The 22,416-nt window shown below is 39.6% G+C and overlaps 1 protein-coding gene across 1 annotated transcript in view; it reads left to right on the forward strand.

Moving 5' to 3' along the window:
- The first annotated feature begins 10,890 nt into the window (after positions 1 to 10,890).
- JMY (junction mediating and regulatory protein, p53 cofactor) overlaps positions 10,891 to 22,416 on the forward strand; it is a 79,341-nt gene continuing 67,815 nt past the window's right edge. Inside the window, exon 1 of the mRNA XM_006913174.3 lies at positions 10,891 to 13,168. Within this exon, the coding sequence (XP_006913236.1) occupies positions 12,131 to 13,168 (1,038 nt within the window). The 5' untranslated portion in view covers positions 10,891 to 12,130. The remainder of the gene's footprint in view (positions 13,169 to 22,416) is intronic.

Raw genomic sequence — 22,416 nt, forward strand, 5'->3', positions numbered from 1 at the left:
TGTGATCACAAAAATGTGATGATCACAAACTCCTCTGTAGGAGAGAGAGGCCCCCTAAAGAAGCACAGAAGCCTCCAACGTGTGAGTGAAGTAACCACACTGGACATCCAGCCTGGTCAAGCCCCAAGTGAGAACCACCCAACTAAGCCCAGGCAACTTACAGGAACATGAGAGATAATAACAAATTGTTTTAAATCATTAAGTTTTGGGTGGTTTATTACAGAGTGATATATAAGAGGCCCATTAGACAAGAAGACAACTTTAATAATGTATAGTTACCAAAAGCTATGAAAAATAGCCTAGGAATAATAAGTCTTTAGAATCATTCCCATGAATATCCAGAGGAAGAACAGACACCAGAACTGTTTCTAATCGATATTGTTTTGGAGGCCTTGGCTGTAAGACCTGTGGTAGGTAGAATAATGCCCCTCTCCCCAAAGATGTTCATGTGTTGATCTCTGTGAATATGTGAGGTTACAGGGCATGGGGAATTAAGGTTGCAGATGGCATGATGGCTAATTAGAGGACCTAAAAATAAGATCATCCTGGATTATCCTAGTGAGCCCAATATAATCACATGGGTCCTTAAAAGTGAAAGAAGGCAGACGTCAAAAGTCAGAGGAGATAACCGAAGATGACAACAGAAGCAGAATCTGTCTCTGATAAGAAATGTGATGTACTGTAAGAAGAGTTCTACCAACTATTGCTGACTCAGAAGATGGAGAAAGAACATACCTATGAATGTGGCTTTTAAGTCATGAAACTTGTTACTTCAGGCACAGAGTACTAATAGTCACATAAATAAAATAAAGGATATATGGATAGGAAAGACATGTACTCGGGGATGTACACATTGTTCTCTTCTCAAAAACATTTTATACATATGCAGATATCATTTCACATTCTAGATTTCAATTATGTTAAGCTCACACAGATTTTCTGCATTAGGTAAGATGAATACAGGAATGGGTGCTACCCAAAGAGGAATAACCCAAACCTCATTTACTAATTATCTTAGAATTTACATTCCAATCTGAAAAATCATTTCAAACAAAATAATGAAGCCATAACCTGAAGATCGGCTTCAGTTGATTCTAGAAATCTATTTCTGTTTCTAATTTCTGAAAATTTATTCCTGACAATTCACTCAGACTGAAGCCAATTACTAGAATGTGAGTACCACGTATTATTCATATGTTTGCCCTCGATGTGTCATGAATCAATGAGTGAATAGTACCAACTTTTTTTAAAGCACAGATGGTGTTTGTGGCAGCCATAAGACTATGCCTCTCAGATCTCTGAGTTTAATACTGACACTCTGGCAGCTACATTATGAATCTACCACACTTCCCCACAGGCTATCCCCAGACAATGACTGGGTATGGCAGAGAGACTCAGGCAAGCCTGTTGCTGTGAATCAGGAAACTCTTGTGACAGATAACTAGCTTGAAGATTTCCCACTGGCCTAGCAAAAACTCTCTTACATTGCACTGCATTCTAAGATGCTTTCTTTAAGACTTCCTTTCTTTCCCATCTCCTTCCAATCTACCAGCACTTCCTTTTAGCTTCCTCCTCATTTTTTCTCACAGGTATTTCCCCCTCAAATCTCTTGCACATCTAATCCTATCTTGATATCTGTTTCTTGGAAAATCTTAAGTAACACAGTGGTGAAATGCATGAGTTTCAAAGGGTTCCCTAGATAGGACATTAAGAATGAAAAGAGAAATAATTAAGTATGTGCACAAAGACTTAGGATATAACAATTCTTTTAAAATGATATTAAAGATGCATACTTATTAACACATTAAGTGAAAAAGGCAGCTTACAAAACAATATTTATAGTGGGATCTTCTTTTTGTACATAAGCATAGAAAAAGGTGTAAAATGATATATACCAAGGTTTTAAAAGTGGTATCTTCAGGTAGCATTTAAAGTTTCTTGTTTCAGTTTATCTGCAATTTCAAATTTGTCTACAGTGAACATATGTTACATTTATGATAACACTTAAAGTTTTTTTAAGCTTTAAAGAAATATTGAAATCCTTAATTAAGCATGCTACTCTTAGGTACCAGAAAATTACATTTTTATCAAACATAAACTTTGTGTACATTGTCAGCTCTCAACTGCTTTATTTCTGAAGGCACTCTGTATCCCAGACCACCCACTGCTGCTGTCTTTGCAGAGCTGCATGACTTGCTCCTATCTGTGGGTGGTTGCTGAACCTCTAGATGCTGAGCCACCCTCCACCTCCAGGCATGGTTGAAATGCTACACTGCAGGGCAAAACTCTAGCTTGCTGAAGGGCTGGATGATGCAGCCTGGAAGTGTGAACTTCCCATGGCTTGACTTTTGAGAAATGAGAGATGAGAAGGAGCCAGGCAGACACATTCCCCCTTCTTTCTCCATCCTGTGACTTCGCTGAGCATAGTGTTTTATTGCATGCCTTCTGGAGAATATCCACCACCATCACCCCTCACCCCCGGCGCTGCTTTTTTTTTAATAGAGATTAAAAACTTTTTTGTTTCTTTTTAAAAAATTTTTCAATTACAGTTGACATTCAATATTATATTAGTTTCAGGTGTACAGCATAGTGGTTAGAAATTTATATAACTTACAAAGTGATGCCCCCATAAGTCTAGTACCCACTTGGCACCACAGTTATTACAATATTATTGACTATATTCCCTATGCTATACTTTACATCCCTGTGACTATATTGTAACTGTCAATTTGTACTTCTTAATCCCTTTCACCTTTTTTACCCAGCCCCCCAACCCCTCTTCCATCTGGCAACCATCAGTTTGTTCTTTGTATCTATGATTCTTTTGTTGTGTTCATTTTGATTTTTAGATTCCACAAATAAATTATATGGTATTCGTCTTTCTTTCTCTGACTTATTTCTCTTAGCATAATATCCTCTAGGTCCATCCTTGTTATTGCAAATGGTAAGATTTCATTCTTTTTATAGCTGGGTAATATTCTATTATATATATATGTGCCACATTATCTTCATCCAGTCATCTATTGATGAACATTTAAGTTACTTCCATATATTGGCTATTGTAAATAATGCTGCAGTGCACATTGGGATGCATATATCTTTTCAAATTAGCGTTCTGGATTCCTTTGAATAAATACCTGAAAGTGTAATTGCTGGGTCTTAAGGTAGTTCTATTTTTAATTTTTTGAGGAACCTCCATACTGTTTTTCCATATGGCTGAACCAATTTGCAAGCCCACCAACAGTGCACGAGGGTTCCTTTTCTCCACATCTTTGCCGAAACTAGTTTGTTGATCCGTTGATGACAGTCATTCTGAAAGGTGTGAGGTGATATATCATTGTAGTTTTAATTTGCATTACTCTGATGATTAGTGATGTTGAGCATCTTTTCATATGTCTATTGGCCATCTGCATGTCCTCTTTGAAAAATATCTATTCAGGTCCTCTACCCTTCTTTAATTTTTGTGTTAAGTTGTATGAATTCTTTATAAATTTTGGATATTAACCCCTTATCAAATTGTATCATTGGCAAATATCTTCTCTCATTCTGCAGGCTGTCTTTTTGTTTTGTTGATGGTTTCCTTTGCTGTGCAAAACCTTTTTAGTTTGATGTAGTCACATTTGTTTATTCTTTTGTTTCTCTTGCCTGAGGAGATAAATTTTTTAAAAAAATTACTAAAAGAGTCAAAGACTTTGCTGCCTATGTTTTCTTCTAGGAGTTACATAGTTTCAGGTCTTACATTTAAGTCTTTAATCCATTTTGAGTTTATTTTTGTATATAGTGTAAGGCAGTGGTCTACTTTCATTTTTTTTTTTTTTTGCATGTATCTGTCCAGTTTTCTCAACACCATTTATAGAAGAGACTGTCTTTACCCTATTGTATATTCTTGCCTCCTTTATCATAGGTTAATTGACCACAAAAGGTTTATTTCTGGGCTCTCAATTCTGTTCCATTAATCTATGTGTCTGTTTTTTGTGACATTACCATGCTGCTTTGATTGCTATAGCCTTGAGTATATACATCAGGTAGTGTGATACCTCCAACTTTTTCTTTCTCAAGATTGCTGTGGCTATTCAGTGTCTTTTGTGGTTCCTTATAAATTTTAGGATTATTTGTTCTAGTTCAGTGAAAAATGTCATCGGTATTTTGATAAGAATTACACTGAATCTATAGATGGCTTTGGGTAGTATGGACATTTTAACGATGTTCACTCTTCCTATCCATGAGCAAAGTATATGCTTCCACTTATTTGTATCTTCTTCAATTTCTTATAATTCTCCGAGTACAGGTCTTTCGCCTTGGTTAAATTCATTCTGAGGTGTTTTATTATTTTTTGGTGAAATTGTAAATGGGATTGTTTTCTTAATTTCTCTTTCTGATAGTTCTGGAGAAGGTCCTCTTGCTGAGGGAGAACATGTGCTGAATGACCTACTGTATCTTATAAAGTGGGGCCAGTGTAGTCAGTCATCACTTTGCAGAGCTTCACATCTTTTCTCACCTGATTTCTTCCTTCCCACTCTCACCACTTGGGAGTTGTAAAGTAAAGATACTTGGCCATAATTGATGTAATGTAAAAGACTAAAAGGAGCAGTCGTGAATATGCCCTACTCAGATTGCTTTTCAAGAAAGTCCTTGCTACCCAGCTATAAAGTGTGGGCTTAGCTGACAGCCTCCAGCTGATAGTACCTCCACGATTCACTGTAGCTTTCGAGCGTAGTTCAGAAAATTTTCAAGGTGATCCTCAACCTATAGGTGTTCCTTTCCATAAAGCTTTTACATTCTTCACTCCCTCTCAGTGTCTGCTTCCCAGAGAGCCCAGCTGGCATAGTTGGTAACAGAAGTAGTCTGAGAAAGCAGGCTGTAAGATGGGTGTGGAGACTAGATCACTCTCCACCTGATTAGCAATAAGCACCTGTTCTGAGTGATGGGTAGAGCACAGAAAGCCCCTAGCAAAAGGTGAGAGTCCTGTTTTTAAAATTTTCACTGGTGGTGAGTTAAGTGGAAAGGAATGCACTGGCTGGTGCAATTATTTAGCCATTTGAAATGTAAAAGGAATGATAAATACAAGGATAATAGAATTGGCAGGTTGTTATGAAATTTCATTGTCACACTACAGACTGATCATGAAAACTAACATTGTTTACTGACACTGGGGTCACTCTCTCAGGATAAGAAAATTTAATATTTAAGCTAGGACCCTAGGGGATGTTGTAACTTGCAGCTAGGGTAACTCCTAGAAATGTGAAAAAGCAATGGCCTTCACAGAGACTGAATTGAAATACTTGAATTACCATGGTATACAGAAGAGGAGGAGAGTAAACAACTCAGGGAAGCAGGAAAAAAAAACATGAGGATATGTTTCCCAAGAGGCCCAAAGGATACACCATTCGCCAAGGGTGTTAGAACTGTTAGTTGGAGGGGATCCAGCATCCCTATGAACTTCAACATGGCTCTTCTCTGCAGGCCACCGTTAAAGGCAGGAGAAGTGGTCACAGAATTTGGCTCACTGAGAGCAATGGGGATGAGAAGGCCCAAGAGCAAGAGAGGCTGATGGTAGCATTTCACCATCAGAACCCAGAGGGTCACAGTGCTCACCACTGGGAGATGATTAATAGAACACAGCATCCCTAGGGACAACATAGCTGATCAGCCAAAAGGCACTGTTTAATACTATAATCAAAATAGAATAAGAGTGAGTGAGCAAGAGGTTAAGAGAAGCTGCTCCCCAAAATTCTCTTGCCTAGTTTCTAGATCTGAACTGTTTTCAGTTTTCAGACCTGGTGCCCATTGACTGAAGAAATAACTGGGTCCCAATGTGAAGAACCTTGAAATACATAATTATTTCAGCGCTTCCCCATATACTCGAGTGACTGTTCACTTGAAAAAGAGGAATACTTAGATATTTAAAGGGCTATTGAAGACAGGGTCCAAGTTCACACTGATACCTAACAACTAGAAACTTCATCATGGGCTCTGCATTAGAGGGCATACAGGGGCCAGGTAATAAATGGACTCTTGGTTAAAGTTAGAGTCCACTGGGTCTGTAAGTTCACCTGGTACTCATTTCTCTGGTCCCTAAATATATAATCGAGACTGTCATATGTGGCAGTTGTTGGTGAGAGCTGTCATAGTGGGGAAGGTCCAGTGGAAGCCTGTGAAACTGCACCCCTCCCACCTAGACAGTGAATCAAAACCAGTATAACCCTAGAGATGTATGGCAGAGATTAATGCCACTCTTAAAAATGCAGGCATGGTGGTCCTTGGAATATCTCTATTTAATTTGGTCTGGTTCTTGCAGAAACCAGATGGATTCTGGAGACTATTGCTAGCTCAACCAACAGCCCTGATCGCAACTGCCCAGCCAGATGTAGTTTTTTTTGCTAGAGCAGATAATACTACATAGTCGCTGCTATGTAGTATGCACCCACTAATTTGGTGAATGTGTACTTTTCTGTCCCAGTCAGGAAAGAAGATCAGAAACACTTTGCTCCAGGGCCATGTTAACTCTTCTGCCATCTGTCATAATTTAGCTTGAAGACATCTGGACCATCTGGACACATTGTAAAACATCATACTGATTCATTACATTGATGATATCATGCTGATCTGGCAGCATGAGTAAGAGGGTGCTAGCATGCTGGAGACCTTGGTATGACACATGCACTCCAGAGGGAGGGCGATAAACTATAAAAATTCAAGTATTTGTCAACTCAGTAAAGTTTCTACACAGCCCACAGTCAGGTACATGCCAGGACATTCCCTCCAAAGTAAAAGACAAATTGCTGCATCATGCATTCATTACCACAATGAAGGAAACAAAATGACTATTAAGTCTCCTTGGGCTTTGGAGACAACACATTCTACACTTAGGAAAACTGCTCCAGCCTGTATGGAAGGTGCCAGCTTTGAGTAGGGCTCGGTGTAGAGAATGGCTCTGCAGTAGGTCCTGGCTGTAGAGCAAGCAGCAAACCCTTCTGCTTGGAATAAAAATCTCAATACACTCTATAGTATTTGAGTATCAGTAGTAGAAACAGTTATGGTATGAAGTTTATGGCAAGTTCCAGTGGAAGAATCAAAATCCAGGCACCAGAGGTTATGGAGCAAGGTCACACTATCTGCAGCAGATTATGCACCTTTTGTAAAAGAGCTCCTACCATGTTAGTGGGCCCTCATAAGAGCTGGAATGCTTGACCTTGGGATACCAAGAGCCCATGAGTCTGGAACTGCCCATCATGAGTTGGGAGCAAGTCATAAATTAAGATGGGCGCAGTAGTAATGCATCATAAGATGGTACGTCTGGGACTGAACATGAGCAGGAAGCGATAACACAGCTAGGGGCATGAGCAGTGGGTCTGGAACCCTATGGCATCCACCATGCCCCATTGTGGTATCCACTATGTAGCAGTGTTTCTCCTCAGCTCACACAAATGACCATATGGGTCTCCCACTCAACCAGCTGAAAGAGGAGGAAGAACTCACAGCTTGGTTTATTGATAGGTTGATCTGGTATGTGGGTGAAAACCAAAAGTGGATGCTGTCTGCATTATAGCCTTATTTAGGGGTGGCTGTGAAAAACGGCCACCCCTAAATAAGAGACACTGTGTGAAAGACAAATCTTCCCAATAAGCAGAGCTTCATGAGGTGCACCTGGTCATCAACTTTGTGCAAAAGGAGAAGTGGCCTAAAGTCAAAATATACATGGACTCATGGACAACGGTGCATGATCAGGGATCTGGAGGGTGAAAAACTGAAATGTCAGAGACAAGGAGGTCTGGGGAGGAGACATGTAGATGGACATATGAGAGTGGGAACAAGGTGTGAAGATTTCTTTATTGTGTATTAGTGCCCAGTGAAAGCATCTATATGGCATGGGTGCCAAATAACCAAGTGGACGAAATAACTTGACCAGTTGGCATTCACTGGCATGATAGACAAACAGATGACATGGCTACATTTGCAGAGATGGAGGCTTTGTATGGGTCAAAAAACCTGGACTCCCACTTAGGAAGGTCAATATAGTGATTGCCTGCTTTGAATGTTCGATCTGCCAGCAACAGACAGCAACACTGAGCCCCCAGAGTGGTACTCTTTCTTAAAGATAACCAGTCATTTGGTAGCAAATGGTCTACATAAAAATAGTCCTTTCATCCTGGAAGAGCCGATGATTTTTTTCACGGGAACAGATTCTGGGTAGGGGTTTGCTGGGGTCTGCCTACAGGGCCTTAGCCAGTACCACTATCAGGGCACTTACAGAATGCCTAACCTATATACATGAAACAATTTAGTATCCAACCAGAGAACCCATTTTATAGATCCAGTGGTCATGTCATATACTGTATCATCCGGAAGCTGCTGGCTAAACAGAGTGTTGGTGTGGTGTGCTGAAGGTACAGCTAAAGCACCAGCTCAGAGGCAACACCCTGAAAAGATGGGGGGGGGTACCATCCTCCAGGACATGTATAAATGTTGAATTGCAGACCTTTACATGGTACTAAGTCACCAAAAGGAAGAATACCTGGGTCCAGTAACCAAGGGGTAGAAGCAGGAGTGGCCTCCCTTACCATCACTTTCAGCGACCCACCAGGGGACCACACAGCTCTGGATTCTGTGAGGTTAGAGGTCCTAGTCTCTAATATGGGTGTATTCTAGTCACGGGATAGCAAAGATCCTACTGAACTACAAGCTGCAGCTGTCGCCTGGAAACTTTGGGCTCTGTGTGGCTAGGAACCAGCAGGCAAGAAGAGGAATCACCATCTTTTCAGGGGTAATTGATCCTGATCAGCAAGAGGAGGCATGGCTGCTGTTATATAATGTGAACAAGGAGGAATATGTATGGAACTCAGATGATCCACCGGGTGCCTCTTGGTAGCTCTTGCCTAACTACATTAGGGATGTAGTAATGAAGGCTATACAAAGATAAGGTTACTAGGAGTGGTGGTTTGGGAACCACCACCAGATGAGCCACTGAGGTCAATAGAGAGTGAGGGACGTTAGAACAATGATGAAGAGGAGGGTGGACAATGAGTATCAGTTGTGGGCATAAGACCAACTATAGCCATGGAAATGGTAGTTCATCCTCTAACCTCCCTCTTCTAAGCTTCCCCTCAGGAAGAGATGCCCACCAGAGCCCTGGAGGAGCTGCTCTCCTAATATGTTGTGAAGCGAGTCCACATGGCATACAAGGTAAACTGTGGCAGATGTAAAGATGCATCAATCAGATCCTCTTTCAAGAAAGGACTCATTCCTCCGCTTCAAGGAGTGTAGTTAGGTGACAGTCCCCAGCTGTTTGTGTCTTCAAAGTCAGCTTCAGGTTTGCATCCTATGTTTTTCTCAGGGTGGTCCCCAGTCAATGACTGAGCAAGGCCTAACCATTTCCACTTAATTGAGGGAACCTCTATAAAAACAATCTTTGCTCTGGAGCTTTAGTCCTGCTTCTGTCCTTTTTCTTTCACAGGTGTTCTCCCCCTCCCCCGGCACTCCACTCCACCAATCCCTAGCAATAAATTTTTGCATTCCTAACTTCTTTTCAGTGTCTGCTTCTGGGAGAATCTAACCACAACATATGTCTACCAGGGCCCTGAACTCAAGTTGTTCCCTGCTCCAAAATCTGGGATGTGTGACCTAACTAAACAGAACTATTTTCTCACATACAAAATTAAGACATTCCTTTTATACCTAAATTATATGATTATTATGAGAATAAAATAAATATGTGCAGGAAAATGCTATGTAATTTGAAAATCACTATGTAAACTTACAGTTTTTATTAAAAAATCTAAAGAGTTAAAGCATTTCCCAGATTACCTAACAATCCACAAAAGTTAAAAAAATTCAGATAATCGTTTTCAAGCCCTTTCAAAGCTAGTATGTGTATTTGTTTTTTCTGTAGCTTTATTTATTCCCATGGAGTAATTTATACTCAGAGATCTTGCCAGACAATCAGATAGAAAACTGAATAAAGAATTGTAGAGTACTATAGTAGCCTGTCATGGGAGTTTTGGTTTGTTTCTTTTCATTTCTAAGATAACAATTACTAAGATGGAGGAAAAAAGAAACATTGAAACAACCCTTTTGACAAAACACAGTAACCAGAGTAGGGGGGGGTGAGGGATATTTAACATATGTGTAACCACCACCCATTTTCTTTAACACTATTGCGATAGGACATCATTTTATAACTATGGATAAATATTGCAATTTCAATGTACATGTAAAAAAAATTTCCTATAAAATTCTTTTAGTGTTAACTTTTAGTATTCATACTTATCTGTAATGTATTAAAAGAGACCTAGTGATCATGTCATCACTTTTTATCAAAAAACTTTTAGAAGTAAATTTTTGAGAAAATGTGAGAAATTTGTCTATAATGTGCTATTGCTTGCTTAGATGGTGATATAGATTTGCAACAGGTTTTCTTTTTCTTTCTTCCTGCCTTTCCAAAGGTATATATCTGACTTGCATTTGAGAGCTGACAGAAGTTGTTACAAGCTTTGAAAATTTGTGGTTCCACATCCTGCCCAAAGTCCTTTTTTTTTTTTTTTTGGTCAAAGCAGATCTATAAGTCTAAAATGTCCTGCTGAGTGACAGAGTTAAAACTTTGGCTGTTTATTCAGATGTCAGGACAACACTGAGGTAAAAGTAAGTGTAGCTGACAATGCACAGTTAACCTAAATGATTTTGCATATATTTTAGAAATATGGATAAAAGTAAAAGAATGAATTACTGTTGTACTTTGCTGTGGATACAGAACACATGCAATATGTATTGGACACTAATAGGAAATAAAATGCCAATTATATATACTGGATTATAAGATCCACTAGGCAATTTTAAGAATGTGTTTCATCATAATTCAATATGAACAGCAGAATTTTTCAGATTTATGTGATTATTTTTGGCATGTGCATTCTGGGAACTCTGATAACTGAATACAACTTCAAAAGGGCTCAAGCCAGTGACCTCAAAATGAGGTTCACCGAACAGTACACAATGATGAAACCTGAAGCAATAAAACACCGATGAACTTAAATTTAAACATCACTATTTGGACATGATTGAACTTTCATTTAATTTTATTTTGTTTTGGAGTTCTGGATTGTCTCCAGACGTTATCCTTTCATATCTTAAATTGTGTCTCAAACGTGTTGGGGTAGAATCCAACAGTTAAGTTTAGCACATGGTTCGCGTAATGTTATGGAGTACTGTACTTCTTTCTGAATAGAGGACTTCTCAATCCCGACCCCCAGGGGGAACTGAGGCAAACTTACTTTTGAGAGCCTCTTTGAATGACTGGAGAAAATCGCAGTTCCTCTGCCTTTGTTTCTTTTTTCCCAAGTTTCGGAAACCACCTGCCCCGCAAGGCACACCTGTCATTCTCACCGCTTCAGCCCAGGCAGCAGGCTGGTCGCCGGCTCCTTCCCGCGGGAGGAGGAGACAGCGCGGACGGAAGAGTCTGGCGCGCGGCCGCTCGCGGGAGCGGCAGAGGAAGGCTGAGGGGCGGTGACGGCGCGCGGGTGCGCGCGCCGCCGCCGCGTCACCAGCGTGCGGCACGTGCCCGTGTTTACGTCCCTCGTGGAGCCGCCGACGTCAGCAGCCGAATGGTAACATTGTGGCGATACTGAAGCGCAGAGTTTAGGAGACGCCTCCATCCGTCAGGCAGCTCCGGACGGTTGAGAAGAGGAGAAAAGGCGGGGAGATCAGCCCGGACAAACGACGGAGACGTACACACCGCGGGCCCCGACCTCTTACCGACCTGCCTGGCGCCGCGGGATCCGCGCCTCACCTCCAGAGCGCTACAGTCGCAGCACCGCGGCCTCGCACTGGAGGCGGCCGGGGCGGGCGTGAGGCGCTGCTGCAGCACCGGGCTTGTAAACAGATCCGGCCGCACGTGACCATGTGAACTACCTGCTCCAGCAACGCGTATTGTCTTTCCCGCGAGCCGCGCCACAAAGGAGCGTGGCGGGTCTGAGTGCGGAGGGACGGGAGAGCGAGCTAGGAGAGCCGGCTAGGGCGCTAAGATGGCTGAAGGCGCCCAGCGAAGTTGAGCCGGGGGCGCGGCGCAGCCAGCCGGCGAGTCCTCGGGCGGGTAGGGCCAGCATCGCCTCCTCCGCGGCCTGGCTCCGGAGCCACCATGTCGTTCGCGCTGGAGGAGACTCTCGAGTCGGACTGGGTGGCCGTGCGGCCCCATGTGTTCGATGAGCGCGAGAAACACAAATTCGTCTTTATTGTGGCCTGGAACGAGATTGAAGGCAAGTTTGCCATAACCTGCCACAACCGGACGGCCCAGAGACAGAGAAGCAGCTCCCGGGAGCAGGCGGGGGCGCGAGGGGGCGCCGAATCTGGCGCAGCCGCGTCCGACGAGACCCGCGGGCCGGGCAGCCCGGCGGGCAAGGGGAGGCCCGAGGCCACTGCCTGTGCGACTCTGGGAAGGAGCCCCGGACCCCGTAGGAGCCCGGCCTGGGCGGAAGGCGGCTCTCCCCGGAGCGCGCGCAACCTTCGCGGAGACTCATTGTTGCGGAGTCCGGCCGGCAAAGGGGCAGAGAGCCCTCTCAGGAGCCCAGTGCGAGCCAAGGCCAGCCCGGTCCGGAGGGGATCTGAAGGCAGAGATGTGGGGGCCGCCGCTGTGGCATTCCCGCCGGCGCCCAGGGAGGCCCCAGTGACCTCGGTGCGGGTAGTGAGCGCTGGCGGGTCGGTCTCCGAGGAAATCGAAGTGCTGGAAATGGTGAGGGAAGACGAGGCGGCCCCGGCGTCCCTGGAGCTCTCGGACGCGGAGCAGCAGCCACCCGCGGTTGAGCTGGAGTCCGCGGCGGAGGAGTGCAGCTGGGCCGGGCTCTTCTCCTTCCAGGATCTGCGCTCTGTGCACCAGCAATTGTGCTCGGTGAACTCGCAGCTGGAGCCGTGCCTGCCGGTGTTCCCCGAGGAGCCTTCGGGCATGTGGACCGTGCTGTTCGGAGGCGCCCCGGAGATGACTGAGCAGGAGATAGACACTCTGTGTTACCAGCTTCAGGTCTACCTGGGCCACGGCCTAGACACCTGCGGCTGGAAGATCCTCTCCCAGGTACTCTTCACTGAGACCGATGATCCTGAAGAGTATTACGAAAGCCTTAGCGAGCTGCGGCAGAAAGGCTACGAAGAAGTGCTTCAGCGGGCCAGGAAGCGCATCCAAGAGGTAAGATCCTAGTGTGGGCTCCGGTCATCGCTTTGGGTTACTTATTACCAAAGGCTGGAGCCTCGGTCTGGGTTGTGCACAGTTGGGACACTTGTTTTTCTAGATAAGGGAAAAGGAAGACGATTGGGTTCTTATGACTCTGTCTTCCCCTTCATTCCTTTCAGTGGTAGGAAAACCATGGGTTTCCTTAATTGGCCTTCTGAAGGACCTTTGATGTCTTTAGATTTCCTCTCCCCATTTATCAGATAGATTCTATATAGTAAGATCTCTGTTTACGTCTCAGTACTGCCAATAATATTAGAGCCACTCTGAAAAAAGATAGCCTGTAAAAGAAAAAAAAAAAAAAGCTGCATGTCCCTGAAGCTCTTTCCAGCAATAACTGCCCAAGTATTAACCCTGGTGTCATTTCTTTGTGTCATGCTTATTTAGCCAAAATAGTTTGTCTTATAGAGCGAAGTTGGTCTGTTTTTACCTCCATATGTAGTTTAGCAACTTAGGCAACCTTTAAATTCATTTTTCTCCAAATGAGTGGTCTGTCCAAATGAAAAAGCACCAAGTGACAATTGGATGCATTTCACTCTTGTTTCAGGGAGAAAAAAAGGTCCTGGGCAGGAATGTTTAGTACACTTTTGTATCTGAGAGTAAAAGGAGTGCAAAAGCTCATTCAAAGTAATCTTTAAAAGGAAATATGGGGGAAAGGTTTGAGTGGGTATACATAGGGAGCTCTACAGTGCCTAAGATATGTATAATTTGAGGTCATGCCTAGTTAACAACTTCTGAAGGAACTTTATTAAAAAGTATTTTAAGATATACTTAGTTTCCCTTAGTGGACACTAACATATAATTTCTCAAAGCAATTTATTATTTTTAATATCAGTACCAGTTGAGATTGGACTTGGAGTGGGGAATGCCTCTTTTTATGGTGTTTATGTTCCTAACATTGCGTTGTCATCTGTTAACCTTACCTATATAATACTTGAATCTTGCTATTAAGGCTAGAAAGCTGGAGCCTTCTGGTTTCCTAGTAGACTATTATTTTTCTTTACTAGACTCGAAGACTTAGGAAATAATTTTCTCACTTATCTCATAGTACTCTCACAACTTCCTTGAATCCAGGTTTTCACTCCTTCCTATTAGTTTACTTAATGCTAAGCATCACCCACCCATAATATGATCCTAGAGTTCTAGGGAGCTGTTTTATTTTCTTTTTTTATCATCTCATTTCTGAGTCTGTGTTATACCTAAAATTGTTTTTGGAAGTGACAGAAATCTTAAATGTCATATATGTATTTTCTTTAGAATTTTGCTAATATTAACCTGTTTTTTTTTTTTTAAACTGCAAGGACAAAGTGTTTCTTATTTTATTTACAGATACATATTGCATTTTTAAAAAATTATGTGTTTTTTAATTTCTAAGTGATATAGGCATGTGGTTTTAATTTTATTGATAACACAAAACTTATTTTGTCAGGTTTTTAAATTCAAATTGGGTAAAAATGAGGGCTGTCAAAAATATAGTTAATTGCAGTTTTTTAGAGCTCTTTCATGGGGCAATTACGTTTTTTAAAAAGAAAGCTTTTCTAATTAAGATTATACTGACCATAATATTTTATTCTCTTTAACAGAGAAAAATTTTAACTTTTAAAGAGGATTTTGTATTTTGGGGAACACTTCAAAATAAATGAAATTCATTATAAATTCATTGAACATTAATACATAAATTTTGGTGCTTCATTTGACTCTAACAGTATTTAAAAAATAACTATCAAGGACAACAAATAGGTTCAGTTATAATGCCCACCCTGATTTCTACTGGAAAGTTATGTTTAAATTATGAGGCTCAGTAGGGGGAAAGGGTGGTATGATTAATTAGTGATGTCTGCCATGGGCATGATAATGGGTGTATAGCACACCAGCCATGTACTCTTTTTATCCATACCAAGCTGCTTACATTCTTTGCTATCATAATAGTTTTCAGTAACCTTTTTTTTAGGTAAAATTTTTATGGAACTTGTGTCATTTTATGTTATTCTATTGAGTGTAGTAATTACATCTAATTCAGTGTTTTTATATTCCCAATTCTCAAGTTGACTGAACTTGAGAAATTGACTATAGTTTTAATGCTAGGTATGTGTGGTAAATCAAACACATTCTTAGGAATATGTTGCTTAGAAAATTTAGCTCATGTCTTTCCTTTAATTTCTCTGAATCCATTTCTGGTCTTTTTTCCTGCAGAATTCCTTTTCCTATCTATTTAAAGGTTTCAGCTTAAAGACACCTGTTTTTGTTCAAAATGGTCAGTAAATGGTTGAAAGAATTTTTTTTTTTTTTAATAGAACAGACTGTACAAATAGATTGCAGACTTCTCAAGGTCACTGGCCTTGACAATATCTTAGAATTTTCTTCTTTGCCACCCCTAGTTCAGGGCCACACATCTTGTGAGCATTCTTAATATTAGTGGACAAAAGACACTAGACTTTCTTTTTAATGTTGCAAGAATTTAAAGGATTTGGAAGAAGTGTCCTTTTAATGTAAAGTTGTGGGTAAATAAATTTTTATAAAATGATAAATGTAAATTATTCAAGGGACCATACGTATAAAAAGTAGGAGAAAAATTCTCTTAAAACTGTAAATAACTTCCTAAATAAGGGGTCTTTATCTAGGGTTCGTGAATTCCCTGTAAATAGAGGGGAGTTATAGATGGACTTTAATGGGCATGTGAAGTTTTACATGTATAGGCATACTTGCATTTTTGGAGAGGCTTTTGAATTCTTAAAGGTGTTTTTCAAAAAGCTTTGAAACTGCAGTTGTAAGTTATGTGCTTTGTAAATTAGCACACAGGGCTGGTGTGCCTTGTAAACTCTATTCGAGTTTAATTTTTGGAGTACATTTATGATTAATTATGGGATTATAAGTACTCTGATATCCTTGTCTTGCGAAATATTGAAGAATTAAACCTTAAGTTTTCTGCTAAAAGTTTTTATTAATGATTCACAAATTTGGTCATCTAATTGGAAATAATAGCTTGTGAGGAGCCACAATTTATACAGTACTAATGGGAAATTATTTTTAGATGACATAAGAATTGTATACCAGTTAGGACCTCAATCTTGAATACAAATGTAATGTGAAATTTATTATATGGTAGATTTGTCGTGGACTTTTACAAGGATTTACTGTAAGAAGTCCTATTTATACAGCAGGCACTCAATCCCTGAATGAATCAGGTGCCACCAAGGCCTCATGAAATGGTTTCAGCAGTAGCCCTAGTTGTTGGTCAGAGCTGAGGATCGTGTTATAGTGTGTTTGCATGAGCGATCCATACTGTGGCTTACCTTTGAGGGCCTGGGGTTTTGTAAATAATGGTTTCTATATAAGGACAACTATTCTTGAAATGATTATTTGTGATCCTTTAGATAATAAACCTTAACTATGATGGTAGGCTTGATTAATATCTATAAATGTGTTCACTTTGGAATTTACTATGTTTGTAAAACTGTCCTCAATATTAACTTCTTTCCAGTTGATTTTAATTCCTTTCCAATTGAAACCACTGTACGAGAGCAGCATGTGCTTTCAAAAGTAGCCATGTAAGGCACACAGTAGCCAGAGCCTACCTAGGGTTTCGAGTCAGAAAGATCTGGATTCGAATACAGACTTACCACTTCAGTGAATTGCTTAGTTATTTAAACTCTTTAAAACAGGGAAGTGGGGAAAATACTTAAAGGATATCTTAAGATTTAATTAAGACAATATGAAAAAGTACCTGACAAAGTGGCACTTATAAAAGGAGACTTAGAGGAAGTGTTAATGTTGACTTCCTTCATGTAATAAGAATTCTCTACAGTTTTCAACTCAACACTTCTTTCAGGGAATATAACTAATATTAGCTATATAGTTATTGGGAGCTTCAAATTACCTATCTCCTTTCATCCTCCCCACTGTCTTTTGAGCTAAGTGGTATTTTTACCTATTTTGCGGAAGAAGTTGAGATTTAAAGATGTTACGCAGATTTGGCCAACGTTAAAGCAGCTAAGGAGTGACCAAACTCAGATTCAAACCTAGATTTGTCTTACTCCAAATGTGTTCCTTTTCTGCCATGCCTAGTTTCCCTGAAGACATTAGAAGGGATGTTCTCTACTCCTGAGAAGGGAAGAGTGACAATGTTTAAAAAGTCTAGTCCAGTGATAACTTTTAAATTAAGATAACTCATTTGTCTCATTTCAAATTAATTATGATAGGCATGGTATGGGGGCAGAGTCTTCATCTTGTGTTTTAGAAGAAAAGAAGTTGCCTAGGAGTGCAAGGATGGATTTATATATATTAAGACAGGAGTGCCCAATCACTTTTTCCTTTGCACCTTGAAATGGCTCAGCTGTAAACAACTCCTGACTTCTGAGGTTATTTAACAGAAGGGGCAAGTAGCTATAGAAAGACTGCTTATGTATATGTGCTTATTTGCAGGGTGGGGGAGTTCCCATGTCTCTTTTCACTTTTTAATAGTCCACAGTCTGCTGCCTCTGAATCTGACCTGTTCCCTCAGTTGTTGATAGGAGAAAAATTACTTTGCAAGGTTAAGAGAATAAACAGTGAAGGCTAAATAATAGTTCTTGATGCTATTTGTTTTTTGGTAGAAGTGGTGAAGTTCATTTGGCTTTTCAAGTTTTTTGTGGGAGACTGTTAATACCAATTAGCCTTAACATAGTGTCTAAGTTGAAACTGACCTGGAGCAGAGAAGGATTCATTCAGCAAAAAGCTAGCAAACTTTGTTTTCTTAAATGTGTGGAATTGCCTTTTTATGCTTGTCCTTGAATTTAAAAGTTTCTATGGTCATAATATAGACAGTAATATAATATATGGGCATTATATAGCATGTAATAGACTCTTTTCAGACTGTTTTATAGAATAGGCTCTGAAACAAAAAGAAGCCTGATGGGCTAGATGTTTTATAGAGAAGAACGGTCTTAACAATAAATGTATGAAGTTCCTTTAGTGATTTGGAATTTTATTTGTAACTTTAAGGTTTAAGGGCATGATGGCTTGGGGCTTAGTTTATTCAACAAATATTGGTGCAATATGTCAGCCTGCTTTCTTAACCCTTGGACTATCTTCATCCCTGTAGAAAGGCTGATGAACTTAACCATTGTCAAATTGAAATGCATGATTAATGTCTCATCACTTGATAAAAACATTAACAGTGGCTGACTGTTGACTGTTTTTGGAAAACCTTGATTATGTCCATACACTGTAATCAACAATGTTGTCTGTGATTAGAGAACCTTGTAATCTCAAAGGAGGCTAATTTAAATTTGTGCCTACATGTAAATACATAAAGCTCTAATGTGAGATGGAATGCATCTGTCTTTTTTATACAGACTGATTTATAAAAATATAATTTTCCTATAACCACAGGAAGAATAAATGTTATACCAATGCTTAAATATTCTGTTGTAAATTCTATTTTATATTAAGCTTGCTAAAGGTGAGTCGATTTGGACTGTGTGATAATTTTCCTTAAAAGTCTTCACAAACATGTTATATTAAAGAAAATTAATTTTCTTCCCCAAATATTTCTTAATACATTTCCCCCTACAGTAAAACTAGGGAATTTGGTATATTCTAAGCTAAGATCTAAAATCTACTTCCTCCCTCTCACTGTTTATTCCTATTTCAAGCAATTAATCCATAATCTCAAATAGTTAATGTTATACTCCTCTTCCCCTCATAACTTTACTAAATAATTATCTTACTGGATAATTATCTTACTGGATAAATTTTTCTGTGGGAGAGGGGGGCAGTTAAGGATGTTAACTTGTTTTATTTTTATTTGGAAATTTTGCCTCCTTTTTTTCTTTTATATTAGGTAATGTGAATTTCGTCATTGAGGTTGCTAAATGAAAATAAAAGGTTTATGACAAGTGGAGTTAAAGAAATGAAGGATTAAGAGACACAGGCCTAGAGTTAACTTTAGAGTAGCAATATTTAAACTTGAAAAATTCATGGGAATGAGTAACATTCATTATTTTAGTAAAAGGAAATTATATGCCAGCTTATAGTGAAGCTGTGTAAATAGTGTGTTATAAAGTCTCTAGCTGCCTGGAGGACCTTGGAGTTGGCTCTTAAGCAAGTTTTACTCTATACATTGAGCTTGTGAGACCTGAAACTTGCAATAAATGTATTTTATTTATCGTGGTGGAAATGATCTTCAATGAATTGGATAGGGGAACAGATATTTCTTATATGAAGTATTCAGCATGTTTGTGGGTTTGCTAAATAAAAACTGGAAGGAATTCCAAAATCGAATTGTAATTTTTTTCTCTTTTCATCTCGTCTGACTACACCACTCCTCGCTTACTCTTTTTGATTTTCCCTTTTTCAGTGAAATACTTCATCATATTTTCAGTTATCCTAGAATTAAAAGAGTGGTATCGTTCCTTTAAGCAAAAAACAATAGCCCTGGCTATGAGTAGGGACATACAAGGCAGTGAGTGGTTAAAAGCTTAAGTTAGGCTGCCTAGGATTCACACCTTCTATCTACCTTATACCAGCTACCTAACTTTAGGCAAGTTACTTAGCCTCTATCTGGTTCTTTTTCTGTAAAGTGGCATAATAGTTGTATTATGGCAGTCCTTTTCAAAATCAATTTTTTTTCGATAACTCATATTTTCTATATTCCCCTTTTGCTTGTAAGCATCTCGGGCAATCTCGATCACAGTTGATTTGGAAATATTCCAACTGAAATAACTATTAAAATAGTAAGCATTAACTAACCTCTGGAAACCCTTATAAATGCCTTTAAGTCTTATCCTCATCAATCATTTATTCAATAAATCGTTTTTATGCCAGGTGCTAAGCATACCATAGGAAACAAAACAGCTCCCTTCTTTAAGCTTCCCTAAAAATTCTGTCATGCTTTCTAAATCAGCTTACTTTTTTTAAGTGCTGGCGTTTCCGACCAGTATTTTTTATTTTCTGACCAGTATTTTAATATTTGCAAAATGTTGTATTCTAATATTTTTCATTGCACATTTTAAATTTACCTTTGGGTAGTCATTTTTGTGGGCTGTGTGGTTAAGAAGTCCAACCACCACTTAAAATATCATCTTTATGGAAAACGTAAGACAGACTTAAATGTGCCTTTAGGGTACAACATGTTTAATAATAGACTTTTCTCCCCCTCTTTATTATTAGTATATTTTTCAGATAATCCAGAATTTTATTTCTTATGAAGAGAAGTTAGATATTTGCATATGCTAATTTTTTACATGTCAATTTACTTGAAAATTACTATTCATGTTTGGTTGGGAAGGAGTGGAAAATTAATCTGGTTGAAGACAATTGGACATACCTTTGGTGTTTTCTTTGTTATTATAAATAGTATAATTATTTCTTATTCTGTATAATTATTGGGTTTTGTAAGTGTTCTTATTTCAGGGAAAGTCAAACACTTTGGGGTACAGGGTCTAGATGGTTAATGTAGATTTTGTTTTAGCTGACCTTTGAACTGTATGTATAAATATAGGTAAGCTGTCTAACTGAAACAGTCTTGTAATGTTCATTTTTTGAAATGTGAAGCAATTATAGAAAATATGTGCCAGGCCTACCCCAGTCTTTACTGAAGAACAGCACTGTTATTGCAAATGATTTTTTCTGGAGATAATCTTAAACCCTTTTTCTAGCTTAATGGCTTGAAAAGTATACTAGGGCTGAGTATACCAAAATACCTTTATGGTCAAGTTAGCCATCTTGGAAAGTGCAATGGAATAATTGGTAGAGGAAGGGTTACAGCATATCACTGTTATGCCATAGGTCATGGTTTTTGGAGATACAGTTTTTGAGTTTTTATAAATTGTTGATTTTTATCAGTTTCCTATGTAATATAGAAGTAGGTTGTTTTTAAAACTGGTGCTTGATTCTGTGTATGTTTGTTAAGATATTAAGTGAAGTTTTACTCCTGCCCTGTGGTCATCTGGTCATCCCTCATCCCGAAGCTCTAGTCCTTCATTTCCAATTTTCCTTTGCACCTGAAAGTCCTGCTGTTTTCCTGTCTGTTCTGTTTATCCAGAGCACATCCTCTACCTGCCATCCCATATTTGGTCTGTGGCCCTATTTGGAGCAGCCGCTTTTCATCTGAGTCTTTGCTATCTCTTTGGAAATGCTTTGCTCTCATCAATTCCCAGAACTATTTAGTTCTTCCAAATCTGGTGTGTGTTGGTTCTTAGAAGCCATTGATTATGACACATGATCAATTTTGAGACAGTTTTTTTCATTGTGGGCAAAGTCAAAGCTATGTTTTATATACATGTTCATTTGTAAATGCACACCAATTCAGAAACGTTAAATATGAATTTTAGAACTGAAGAACTGTGCATTAGTTACTGCTTTCCCATGTTGCTCCTGTTTAATCTCTCACTGTTTCATCACTAGACTGCTTTTAGCTTTCTTTCCCCCATGTCTTCCTTGCATTGTAGACTTTCTATACCTTGTTCCTGAACTGTTTTAAAGCATTACTTTTATTTTTCACACTTTAATACTCACCTCTCCAGCTCTAACACACACACACACACACACAACACACAACACACAACACACAACACACACACACACACACTGCTCTCCCGAACCCCCGCCCCCCTCAATGAACTCTTCCATTCTTGTAGACAGAGTACTGATTCCTGGCTTTCAGGGTCATCCCCATTTTGGTTAGCCTGTCAGTCTTAACTCTTTCTCTTCTCTACGTGGACCTTTCTTATTCTTGCCAATCTCTTTTACCCATCATTCACTGAATTCACTGTACAAGACCCTCTCACCACATCCCTCTGACCCCCCATGTCTTGCTTTCTTGCTTGTCTAAGTTCTACCTTTCTTTCCAGGGCCAGATCAGATGCCCCTCCCATGGAAAGTCATTTTTGACCACTGCGAGAATTCATAGGAATTTCTGTCAAAAATTCAGAGATAAGAGAGATCTTAACGTTATATACAGCTCATATCATTATCCATAACTGCTGCTCTGTGTTTTTCTCTTTTTGGACACTACCTGCCCTTTAAACTATATTGTAAATCTCTAAGAGACAAAGATGGATTTTGTTATTGTTTTCTAATGCTCAAATTCCCTAGTGCTTCTTTACACAGTAGGTGCTCAGTAAATGTTCTTTGAACTGTTTTAAAGTTGGCTTTTGTAAGGACATGTTTGGGTGTAGCTAACATTTTAACTAAAGGCATATATTTCTCCAAGAGTAAAATGAAGT

Source organism: Pteropus alecto, unplaced genomic scaffold (assembly GCF_000325575.1).
Source record: "Pteropus alecto unplaced genomic scaffold, ASM32557v1 scaffold20, whole genome shotgun sequence".
Taxonomy (NCBI): Eukaryota; Metazoa; Chordata; class Mammalia; order Chiroptera; family Pteropodidae; genus Pteropus; species Pteropus alecto.